General features: G+C 41.6%; 1 protein-coding gene across 1 annotated transcript in view; it reads right to left on the bottom strand.

The window, feature by feature from the left end:
- Nucleotides 1-3,186: 3,186 nt before the first annotated feature.
- Nucleotides 3,187-12,496, bottom strand: part of ADCY10 (adenylate cyclase 10) — an 80,180-nt gene continuing 70,870 nt past the window's right edge. The window contains exons 29-31 of the mRNA XM_055587174.1: nucleotides 10,769-10,964; nucleotides 4,406-4,594; nucleotides 3,187-3,673 (exon numbers count right to left, since the gene is read on the bottom strand). Coding sequence (XP_055443149.1) covers nucleotides 3,512-3,673; nucleotides 4,406-4,594; nucleotides 10,769-10,964 — 547 coding nt within the window. The 3' untranslated portion in view covers nucleotides 3,187-3,511. The remainder of the gene's footprint in view (nucleotides 3,674-4,405; nucleotides 4,595-10,768; nucleotides 10,965-12,496) is intronic.

The following is a 12,496-nucleotide window of genomic DNA, read 5'->3' as shown; positions in this document are numbered from 1 at the left end:
AGAAAGCAAAGAGGAACTAAAGAGCCTCTTGATGGTGAAAGAGGAAAGTGAAAAAGCTGGCTTAAAATTCAGCATTCAAAAAAATGAAGATCATGGAATACAGTCCCATCACTTCATGGCAAATAGATGGGGAAACAATGGAAACAGTGAGGGACTTTATTTTCTTGGGTTCCAAAATCACTGCAGGTGGTGACTGTAGCCATGAAATTGCTTGCTCCTTGGAAGAAAAGCTATGACAGACCTAAAAAGTGAAAGTGAAGTGCAAGTCTCTCAGTCATGTCCGACTCTTTGCGACCCCATGGACTACACAATCCATGGAATTCTCTAGGCCAGAATACTGGAGTGGGTAGGCTATCCCTTCTCCATTGATGACAGACCTAAGACAGCATATTAAAAAACAGAGACATTACTTTGCTGACAAAAGTCCGTGTAGTCAAAGCTATGATTTTTCCAGTAGTCATGTATGGATGTAAGAATTTGATCACAAAGAAGGCTGAGCACCAAAGGATTGATGCTTTTGAACTGTGGTGTTGGAGAAGACTTTTTAGAGTCCCTTGGACTGCAAGGAGATCAAACAAGTCAATCCTAAAGGAAATCTGTCCTGAATATTCATTGGAAGGACTGATGCTGAAGTTGAAACTCCAATACTTTGGCCACCCGATGTGAAGAACTGACTCATTAGAAAAGACCCTGATGCTGGGAAAGATTGAAGGCAGGAGGAGAAGGGGATGACAGAGGACGAGATGGTTGGATGGCATCACCAACTCAATGGACGTGAGTTTGAGCAAACTCAAACTTGGGAGATGGTGAAGGACAAGGAAGCCTGGTGTGCTGCAGTCCGTGGGATCACAAAGAGTCAGACACGACCGAGTGACTGAACAAAAACAACTCTCTCCACCATGCTGTTTACTGTGTACATACCTGTAGTATAAGTACAGTGACATACAGACTTCTCTGGTGACTCAGACAGTAAAGAATCTGTCGGCAGTACAGGAGACCTGGACTCAATTCCTGGGTTGGGAAGATCCCCTGGAGAAGGGAATGGCAACCTATTCTGATATTCTTTCTTGGAGAATTCCATGGACAGATAAGCCTGGTGGGCTACAGTCCATGTGGTTGCAAAGAGTCAGACATGACTGAGCGACTAACATGGGCTGAGTTTGACTTGTATGTCTGTTTCCTCTACTGGATGTATGAGCTCACCAAGATCAAGAATTGTGTCTTTTACATCTTTGTATTTTAATCTCTGGTATTTAATCCATGCCCAATGCACAGTGATTAGTCCAAAAAAATGTTAGCTGAATGAGTATATAAGTGAATGATGAAGATGAATGATACATAAAATAATGGAGGTAGATGAGTATATAAGTGAATGATTAAGATGAATGATACATAAAATAATGGAGGTGGATGAGTATATAAGTGAATGATTAAGATGAATGATACATAAAATAATGGAGGTGGATGAGTATATAAGTGAATGATTAAGATGAATGATACATAAAATAATGGAGGTGATAAGAGAGCACATGGGACAAGTGTGCAAAAGTCAACTACAAACTGGCACAAACTGGCACCTGCCAGGAACACTCGCCAGCAAGGGAACAACAAAAACGTGAGCATTTGCCATCTGCCTGTGCTGCTGCATCTGCTGACCTTCAACACCCCCTGCAGGGAATTCAGGGTAGAGAGTGAGGCACCCTGTGCTCCAGAGAAACTGGTGGAACAGGTCTTTAGAGAGGTATTTTGGGGAACTGATTTTAGGATCCCAATCCTTGTATCTCCTCGTATCTAGAAAAGCACTAAATCCTTCATGAAAGACAGCACCTCAGGTAGCTCTGAGGAACTGTTCCAAAGCAGCAGTGGAGGAAAGTCAATATATAAGATTTTGGTGAAGGGGAGTTCAATGCAATGAAGTGCTTAGCTCCTCGTGGTGACATCAGCTCCTCGTGACTAGCAGAAAACCTCGTTTAAAGTAAGCACTTCGTTGCACTGAACGCCCCTTCACCAAAATCTTATATATTGACTTTCCTCCTCTGCTGCTTTGGAACAGTTCCTCAGAGCAGTTCCCTGAGGTGCTGTCTTTCAGGCTGCAGTTCTTGTTTTGCCCCAAATAAAACTTAACTCTCAACTCTCATGTTCTGCATCTTTTCAGTTGACACAACTTTCAAGCTTTGAAGGGGACAATATTTACATGAAGCTTAATATTTGATGCATTTATTTAAAATCAGCCATGTATGATACTAATTTTTTTTCACTCATAGAGCATGTTATGATTTTTAATGCCTTTTCATCTTTACTGTCTTACATGATACTCATGCTCATGTGCTGAAACAGAGAGGTTAGGTGCTGAGCCCCAGGAATAAAGTTGCTTAAAGCAGAGCTAATGTTGGAACCTAATGCTCTGACCTCGCAGACTGTTGTCTTTTTCACCAGGCCGGGGCCCAGCCTCTGTGGCTAAACTCCTAGTACCAACTGGCATTATCCAACTTCCTTAAGTGCTTATAATTCAGTTATATCACCAGGAGGAAAAACACGGCTTTGCCTTTTGCTAAAGGACAATGAAACGTTAGCCTGTTAAAAGAAGGCTCAAAGGACACACTGCGTTCGGAAATCCCTATGAGAATCTGAGGTGTCCATTAAAGTCAGACATGAAAAACCTCCTTCCAGGATTGAAAGGTGAAGAGAGTCAACAAATCTCCTGGGGCACCTACTTGCAGAGGCCACCTGGGTTTGTGAAATGAACCAACAGGAGGGACCTGCAGCAGCACAGAGAGAGGCTGAATCTCCATGTGTTCCCCGTGCACCATCGGAGCACAGGGTGCCTATGGCAAATGCTCTGTCTGCCAAAGAGAGACAGTGACCACAGACGGCTTCTCTAACATCTGGGAAGTGAAGTGGAATGCTATTACTTTGCTAAATATAGAAATAGGTAAACTCTAAGCACGTAAAGACACCCACCTCAAAATTGCTAGTATTTTAATTTTGAAAAACTTATTTCCACAGATACTTGATGCATGCAGTCAGAGGGGCTTTGGAGGTTGCAGTCAGGCACAACAAAGATGTGTCTTTTCAAATTTTGACCTTACAGACCATGAAGAGAAGTAGCTATTTTTAATCCTGGCAACATACAAAAGACATAACACTGGACATTTAAAAATAACCGTTTTCAGTTTAATAGATTACATATAAGCCTATCTGCCACAAAATGTATCATTTTGATACTAAAATTTTTCGATCTGATACAATTCTGCATGGGCTGAAAATAAACAAGATAAGCTAAAACAGCATTAAACGCAAAGGGAATTTGTGCAAAGCTGGAAGAAAGGAAAGCATGACACTGCCAACCCTCTCTGACCCTCCAGACCGAGGAGAAACCTGAGGTTTGGTTCTGTGTCTGAACAGAAGGAAGTATTCAGGAACCTGGAAGATGCTGCCTATACAGAAAAGTTAATAATGGATAATCACAAGAGAATGAGTCATTAAAATCTTTGTTCTCTTCCATGAAAGATTAGAAAGGATTGTCCAGAATATTAACTCTCATCAGGAATTTGTTTTTCTGAATATCCTGTATGTTTACCTTGCCTGATACAACTTTTTCCCATGATGGGAGATTCAAGAGTGTTTGAAGCCATTGGTCTCCTGTTAACTCAGAGTTTGAGTACCACCATTCCTGAGAGGAGAAAAAGAGAACACAGAATTCATTACTGCTCCTCAGCTTGTATGGTCAAGAGTGGTCTAATAACAGAAATGGTCAAATGTACCTGAGCTTTTAAAATGAACAATGCTTTTTGCTACCCAAACTAGGATAACTCTAACACATAGAGGAGAAAATTGATGTACTTATTCAACAAATACTGAGTATAAGGCACCGTGTTGGAGACTAAATGATTTTTGTGTTCTAACTGTTCACATTCTCAAGGAGAGGCAAGACATGCACATGAATAAAGATGGTGGCGGTGTTTAGTCTCTGAGTTGTGTCTGACTCTGCGACCCCATGGACTGCTGCCTGCCAGGTTCCTCTGTACATGGGATTTTCTCGGCAAGAATACCGGGGTTGCCATTTCCTCTTATAAGAGATCTTCCTGACCCAGGGATCAAACCCATGTTTCCTGCATTTCCTGAATTGGCAGGCAGATTCTTACCAATGAGCCAACTGGGAAGCCCCATGAAAAGGTAGAGAAATTGCTAAATTTGAAGGATGGGAGGATCTCATGAGAACTCAAAGGGGAAGAGGAGGTGCAAATACCAAACCTATGGATATGTCATCCCTTTCAGTAAGAGTACGGAAAGGCCTCTGATGGCCTTCCACACCCAGTGAAATCCAAAGCAGGTAGTGGGCTTCCCGGGCTCCTTAATATCCCCTGTGAGTGTCTTCCCCAGCTTGCTAGCTGATGCTACATACTTTGCTCATGTTCAGCCAGCATTTCTCCAGCACATTCCCTTGAGTTTCACAGAACTGTAAGGCTGTGTTCAGGAAGAGGTCACAATTCTGCCCCTCTCCCATTAGTATACAGACATAGGCCATCAGATGGTAGAGTCTTGGGTAGAAGACAGGCCCAGTGGTGTTTTGAGCCACCAGATTCTCCAAGTTCTAAAGGAAAAAGCAACATAATATAATCAGAAAGGGATCCTTGACGGAAAGGATTTTTCCATCTCAGATCATTTGGGATCATTTCAAGGGTATAAGCAATCAAGTAAAAAAGCACATTACTGAAACATACATAGAAAGTAGTGGAGATTAGATGATAAAAGTCAAGTAGAGTGGCCCCAGTGGCCTACCCCAACCAAGAATGTGATATGGGTCTGCTCATTAACCCTTTTTGGCAACCCATTCTTAAAAAATGAAACTGAGTCCCTCTGAAACTCAGTTCCCCTGCTGAGTTTATGATTAACTTCTTTACCCAAAACTTTATTCTCTTTCTTGTCGTGCCCCATTCCCCTCAAGACTTTGACTTGAGGAATATCAAAGAAAGCAGGGGACTGAAACTAAGTGAATTCCACAGGGCCCTCCCATGTACAAAAGCCCTTCTATGTCCCCTGTTTCTTGTTTGTAGAAAAAGGCTTCAGTCTCCTAGCTCTTCCCTGAGTTCCAAAGGGCAAATTCAAGCAGTTACTAATTAGGGAAGTAAGGAAATGTAGGAAAAAACCAGTCAAGAAAATGTAGTTCAGTGATAAAAACAGTCTGAGCTCTTCCCCAAGGAAAATACATGACAATCTGATATATATTTTTGAGTTCTTCTGCAGGAACTAAGATCCTCATCCAGCTACAGGCTGACTATAAGACATAGACCCCAGACTGGTTAGAACCAGAAGGTTGATGATTAACATTCGTGAAACACCACCCTGTTACCTCACCACCAGCCAGTCAGAATAAAGTCATGTACACTGCAGCCCTCACTCCAAATGTTGCCTTTAAAAACCTTTCCTTGAAAGTCATTGGGGAGTTTGGGTTTTTTTAATATGAGCCACCCATTCTCATTGCTGGGCCTGACAATAAATGCTGTACTTTCCTTCACCACTACCTGGTGTCAGTAAATTGACTTTGCTATGTGGCCAGCAAGCAGACCCAAGTTCAGTTCAGTAACAGTAGCAACATTTTCTTTTGTTTACCAAAGGAATATAATTTTTAAAATTTAAAAAATTATACCTCAACTGAAAAAAAATGTAAACACTGAAAAGCGGAAAAACAAATAGCACAGAATTAAAAAAAAAAAAGATAGGAAAAAAAGAATCACTCATAACCCTAACAGCTAAAAAAAATTATTTTGACATTTGGATATACACCTTGACATTTGGATATACTCCTTGACATTTGGATGCACATTTTTATCTCTTTGCTGTGGACGGGGAATGTTGCCCACCAGCCCGGTTCCACAAGAATCAAGCCATTAGTCACTGCAGCCACCCACCAATGGTGTGCCTGAGAAAAACAGGAAGTGCCCTGTGCTTTGGACACTGGTCATAGATAGTTAGATGCATATCTAAGGAATAATTTCAATGAATCCAAATCCTTGCATCTTCTATACATAAAAAAGCGTTAAAATCATTAACTTGTGATGTCGTTCTTTGTGATTAGCAGTAATCTTTTGATGTTTTTCCTAGGAAAAAACTCCTATATATCCTGCCCCCTTCCTTACTTCCTCAGAGCAGTTACTCCAAAGCTATCTGCGAGGCTGTCCTCCAAGCTACAGATATAATCCTCAGTAAGAACCCTGAGTTGGCTTAAAGCTCAACATTCAGAAAACTAAGATCATGGCATCTGGTCCCGTCACTTCATGGCAAATAGATGGGGAAACAGTGGAAACAGTTGTCAGACTTTATTTTGGGGGGCTCCAAAATCACTCCAGATGGTGACTGCAGGCATGAAATTAAAAGACGCTTACTCCTTGGAAGGAAAGTTATGACCAACCTAGACAGCATATTCAAAAGCAGAGACATCACTTTGCCAACAAAGGTCCATCTAGTCAAGGCTATGGTTTTTCCAGTGGTCATGTATGGATGTGAGAGTTGGACAGTGAAGAAAGCTGAGTGCTGAAGAATTGATGCTTTTGAACTGTGGTGTTGGAGAAGACTCTTGAGAGTCCCTTGGACTGCAAGGGGATCCAACCAGTCCATCCTAAAGGAGACCAGTCCTGGGTGTTCATTGGAAGGACTGATGATGAGGCTGAAACTCCAATACTTTGGCCACCTCATGCGAAGAGTTGACTCATTGGAAAAGACTCTGATGCTGGGAGGGATTGGGGGCAGGAGGAGAAGGGGACGACAGAGGATGAGATGGCTGGATGGCATCACCGACTAGCACATGAATTTGGGTGAACTCTGGGAGTTGGTGATGGACAGGGAGGCCTGGCATACTGCAATTCATGGGGTCGCAAAGAATCAGACATGACCGAACAACTGAGCTGAAGAACCCTGAACAAAATCTAACTTGCAACGTCAGTTGGCACTATTTCACACACATACACACACACACACACACACACACACACACACTCACACTCATACTCACCACAACTGGTATCATACTAAACAGCAATTCAAAATATTTTTTTCTCATTTAGCACAACATTGTGAACCTTTTCCAGTGACATGATTCTTTAACATCAGGTCTCACAAATCCAAATGCTGACAGTCATGTAAGAAACATAAATAAGAGGTAAGATAAGATAAGAAGCAAGGAAATTATGTCATAGTGGGGAGAGTATGACCTAAATGACGCCCTTCATCAGTTCCAGCCAATAGCTGCCCCTTAGAATTGAGGCTTAGAGTCATCAGATACTGCAATTTTTAAAAGAAGAGTCAGAAATTCAGATTTTTTAATGTGAAAATGTCTTAATGTTTAAATATACCATTTCTGACTAATACATATATATTTACATATATATATATATATTTTTTTTTAAGTTGTGTCCAATGCTTTTGTGAACCTATGGACTGTAGCCTGCCAGGCTCCTTTTTCCGTTGGACTTCACTAGCAAGAATGATGGAGTGGGTTGCCATTTCCTCCTGTAGAGATAACCAGCATTTTGAAAGGCATATCACTTCCCCCCCCCCCCTAGTTTTTAAATACTATAAATCTGAGATCAACATCTTTATATATATAATTTTTGTTTACCACCTGATTATCTCCTAAGAGTCATTCCTAGGAGGAGAATTAAATGATGTGCATATTTTAAGATATTTATGCATTTTGCAGAATGCTCTCTAGAAAGTTTATGAGAGTCCTTCAGAGGACTTCTCTGTAATGTTATGTCTTCTATGTTATGTTATGTCTGTTATGTTAATGTCTTCTCTGTTGTCTGCTAATTTGACCATCAACAAGACAATGTCTTATTCTTTTATTTCATTTACTTCAATATCACTGAAAGCAGAGGAACCAGAGATCAAATTGCCAACATCTGTTGGATCATAGAAAAAGCAAGGGAATTCCAGAAAAGCATCTACTTCTGCTTCATTGACTAAAGCCTTTGATCATGTGGATCACAACAAACTGGAAAATTCTTCAAGAGATGGGAATACCAGACCACCTTACCTGCCTCCTGAGAAACCTACATGCAGGTCAAGAAGCAACAGGTAGAACTGGACATGGAACAACGAACTGGTTCAAAATTTGGAAAGGAGCACATCAAGGCTGTATATTGTCCCTCTGCTTATTTAATCTATATGCAGAGTACATCATGTGAAATGCCAGGTTGGATGAATCACAAGCTGGAATCAAGATTGCTGTGAGAAATATCAATAACCTCAGATATGCAGATGACACCACCCTAATGGCAGAAAATAAAGAGGAACTAAAGAGCCTCTTGAGGAAGGTGGAAGAGGAGAGTGAAAAAGCTGGCTTAAAACTCAACATTCAAAGAACTAAGATCATGGCATCCAGTCCCATCACTTCATGGCAAATAGATGGGGAAAAAATAAAAACAGTGCAGACTTTATTTTCTTGGGCTCCAAAATTACTGGGGACAGAGATTACAGGCTTGAAGTTAAAAGACACTTGCTCCTTGAAAGAAAAGCAATAACAAACCTAGACAGCATATTAAAAAGCAGAGACATCACTTAGCAGTCAAAGGTCTGTATAGTCAAAGCTAGGGTTTTTCCAGTAGTCATGTACAGATGGACTTCCCTGGTGGCTCAGGCCGTAAAACATCTGTCTACAATGTGGGAGACTCGGGTTCGATCCCTGGGTGGGGAAGATCCCCCTGGAGAAGGAAATGGCAATCCACTCCAGTACTCTTGCCTGGAAAACCCATGGACAGAGGAGCCTGGTGGGCTACAGTCCATGGGGTCACAAAGAGTCGGACATGACTGAGCAACTTCACGTTCATGCTCACGTTCATGTACAGATGTGAGAGTTGGACCGTAAAGGAGGCTGAGTACTGAAGAACTGCTACTTTCAAACTGTGCTGTTGGAGAAGATTCTTGAGAGTCCTTTGGACTGCAAGGAGATCAAACCAATCAATCCTAAAGGAAATCAACCCTGAATGTTCATTGGAAGGATCGATGCTAAAGCTGAAGCTTTACTTTGGCCACCTAATGGGAAGAGCTGACCCATTGGGAAAAGACCCTGATGCTGGGAAAGACTAAAAGCAGGAGGGGAAGGGGATGACAGAGAATGAGACGGTTGGACGGTATCACCGATTCAGTGGACATGAGTTTGAGTAAAGTGCAGGAGACAGTGAAGGACAGGGAGGCCTGGCATGCTGTAGTCCACAGGGTCAGAGTGAGACATGCCTGAATAACAACAACAACAAACTTCAATATCATAGAAATGGATCGAAATGTAGATTTTTTTCCTGACTAAACTGTTACATGTTTTCATCTATCAATTCTTTATTCAAGAAATTAAACATCTACTGTATGTAATCAACCCTACGGGACATTCCCAGAACAAACCATTCACACCACATCCTCTGCCTTCCACTTGTTTGTAGAAAAGCTATACAGTCTATCTCCCAGGCCTCCAGTGAGTCACAGAAGACTGGCTCCAGAATTAATGGCTGAAAGGATATGACTGTGTAGTGACAAGAATAGCAGTTAGGCCAGGAGAATTGACAACAGTTTAAACAGTACCTCAGCCATATGGCAGCCACAGACTCTTTAGTTCCTCCCTGAAGTAACTAGGTAACTGTACCTGTTATACATTTCCTGAGTTGTTTTATAGATGCTAAAACTCCCACCATTTGGAAGAAGTTAACTACTTAATGACCATAAGATGTAGCCCCAGACCTACTTGAGCCTGAGGATTGATCATAGTAACCTCTGGGACACTGCTCTGCTTCCTCACCATCAACCAATCAGAACGGTGCATGAGCTAATCACGTACCCTGTGACTTCTCTCCTTCTTGCCTTTAAAAATGCTTCCTTGGAACCTATTGGGGAGTTCAGGTTTTTTGAGTATTAGCTGCCCTGGACCCCTCATCTGGCACCTTACAGTAAAGGCTGCACTTGTCCTCATCACAACCCAATATCATTAGATTGGCTTTCCTGTACTTGAGAGAAACCCAAGTTTGGTTCAGTAACATATGTAAAAGGTATTGCTCTATGTTCAGCAGGAAATACCAAGTTTGATTTTGTGTTCTTTTGGGCTCTTTTATTCTTTCTACTCCCCACCTCCCTCCCAATCCTGGGCTTCCCACCTCCATCACCTTGAAATCACAAACTCCTAAAGTACAAAGAGAATGCTTTACTCATCTTTGCTGCAATCCCAATAGCAACTATTGTGTTTTTAGCCTGTTCTGTCTTTGGGACGGGATTCCCAGGTGACTCAGTGGTAAAGAATCTGCCTGCCAATGCAGGAGATGCAGGAGATGCAGGTTTGATCCCTGGGTCAGGAAGATGTCCTGGAGGAGGGCATGGCAACCCACTCCAGTATTCTTGCCTGGAGAAGCCCATGGACAGAGGAACCTGTCAGACAACAGCCCATAGGGTCGCAAAGAGTCAGATATGACTGATGTGACTGAGCATGAGCATGAGCACGATTCATAAATATATCTTATTTAGTAGTAAGTTTTAAAAAATGGAAGTGCATGCACATACATAGAAGAAAATTTGGAAAGTGATTTCTCAACATGCATAAAGTGGTTATCTCTGAGTAGTAAGGTAAGTAAGGCAATTCATATTCTGATTATGGGGATAGAATTACCTTCAAAAACTTACCCTACAAACAGGTAGAACTTCTACAGTCAGAGAAAAGAATTATCACAGAAGGTAGAGAAAAAGCCACTTAAGGTATGAAATACCCTGGAAACCAAAGAAGAGGCCTTACCTTGAGTAGGTCAACTCCAGTGTCTTGAGCATTCTCTGATTGTTCTTCAATTTGCTTTTGAAGGTAGAGAACTTGTCCTTCCATGTACCTACTGATGCTTATGCAGTAAAGAGCTGTTGGGGTTCTTCTTGACACAAGATTTTTGGCTCTATTGGAAAATACATGAAAGCTGTTCCATTCCTGAAGTCGGGCATACCTATATTACCACAGAAGAATAAGAAAAATTCATATCACCCTTAGAATGGGCTGGTTTTCTGAAATGAGTCTCTCTAGAGGTGTAGCTATGAGAATGTGGGTCTCTGGAAGCCTGCTACTGGCCTATTCAGGGGAAATTATCTGATATGGAGCAAGGACAGAATAGAACTTTTTTGATGATTTGAAATTAATAGAATTGGGGGGAATACTTGGATAATATTAGGTACCATTTAACTCTCTGACTCTAAAAATTGAGGGAACTCCCTGGTGGTCCAGTGGTTAGGACTCTGGCTTCCACTGCCCCAGTTCAATCCCTGGTCAGGGAACTAAGATCCTGCAAGCTGTGCAATGTGGCCAAGAGAAACAAATTTAAAAAGTGAAACAGAGCAGGCTGATTCCAAAGAGAGAGAGCCTAGGCTAACACTACTTTAAGTGTGGACCATAGAAAGGATTCCTCAGCATCACCTGAGTGCTTCCTAGACATGCAAGCTCTCTGGTCCAATCTAGATTTGCTGAATCTGACACTCTGGGGATGGGACCAGAAATCTGAGTTAATGGACTCTCCAAATGATTCCTATGCCCATAAAGTGGGAGTAGTATCGTCTTAAGCTACAGTTGTTGAGAGAACTCCTCAGGGAAGATAGAGTAGAATAAGAAATTAAGGTGATTTTTGAATTTTAGATTCCTTGAACTTTAACTCACGTGTGCAAATTAATTTGACTTTGGACTTCTATTACTTTAGACTTTAGCTAGCAAAGCATAAATTAAATTAAATTTTAAATCCAAATTTTTGGATTTTAATTTCCCCCAATGAATTTTATAATAAGAGGAGATTTCTATTTGAATATGAAACTGCTCTAGTCTGTGGCACTTTATATAGGAATGTCTTTGCATTGCCATTTAACATCATAAAATATCTAAATACTGGACTACATGACTGCATATGTAATTTGAAATGGGAAGTGTGTGTGAAAATCGCTCAGTCATGTCTGACTCTTTACAACGCCATTGACTATAACCTGCCAGGATCCTGTCTATGGAATTCTCCAGGCTAGACTACTGGAGTGGGTAGTCTGTCCCTTCTCCAGGGGATTTTCCCAATGCAGGGATTGAACCCAGGTCTCCTGCATTGCAGGTGGATTCTTTACCTGCTGAGCCACAAGGGAAACCTAAGAATACTGGAGCGGGTAACCTATCCCTTCTCCAGCAGATCTTCCCAACCCAGGAATCGAACTGGGATCTCCTGCATTGCAGGCAGATTCTTTACCAACTGACCTATGAGGGAAGCCCACATGACTGCTTATATAATTTGAGATGGGAAGTGGAATAGGGAATAATTTTCAAGTCTTGGGGATGGCTGTGGCAGTAATTTAGTTAATGTTCTGGAGCCTTACTATTAATCTACTTCCTTGAAGCTAAGGTCATAGTTGCAGCCCTACTGAGTTTAAAATGTATGGGTTAAAAGATGAAGCTTTAGTGGGTTAATGGGGTAGGAGGCCTGCTTATTCCACCCTCCTGAAGCTTCCTTCCATG

The sequence above is a fragment of the Bubalus kerabau genome, chromosome 6, assembly GCF_029407905.1.
Source record: "Bubalus kerabau isolate K-KA32 ecotype Philippines breed swamp buffalo chromosome 6, PCC_UOA_SB_1v2, whole genome shotgun sequence".
Taxonomy (NCBI): domain Eukaryota; kingdom Metazoa; phylum Chordata; class Mammalia; order Artiodactyla; family Bovidae; genus Bubalus; species Bubalus kerabau.
This window is presented reverse-complemented; position numbering and strand designations above follow the sequence as displayed.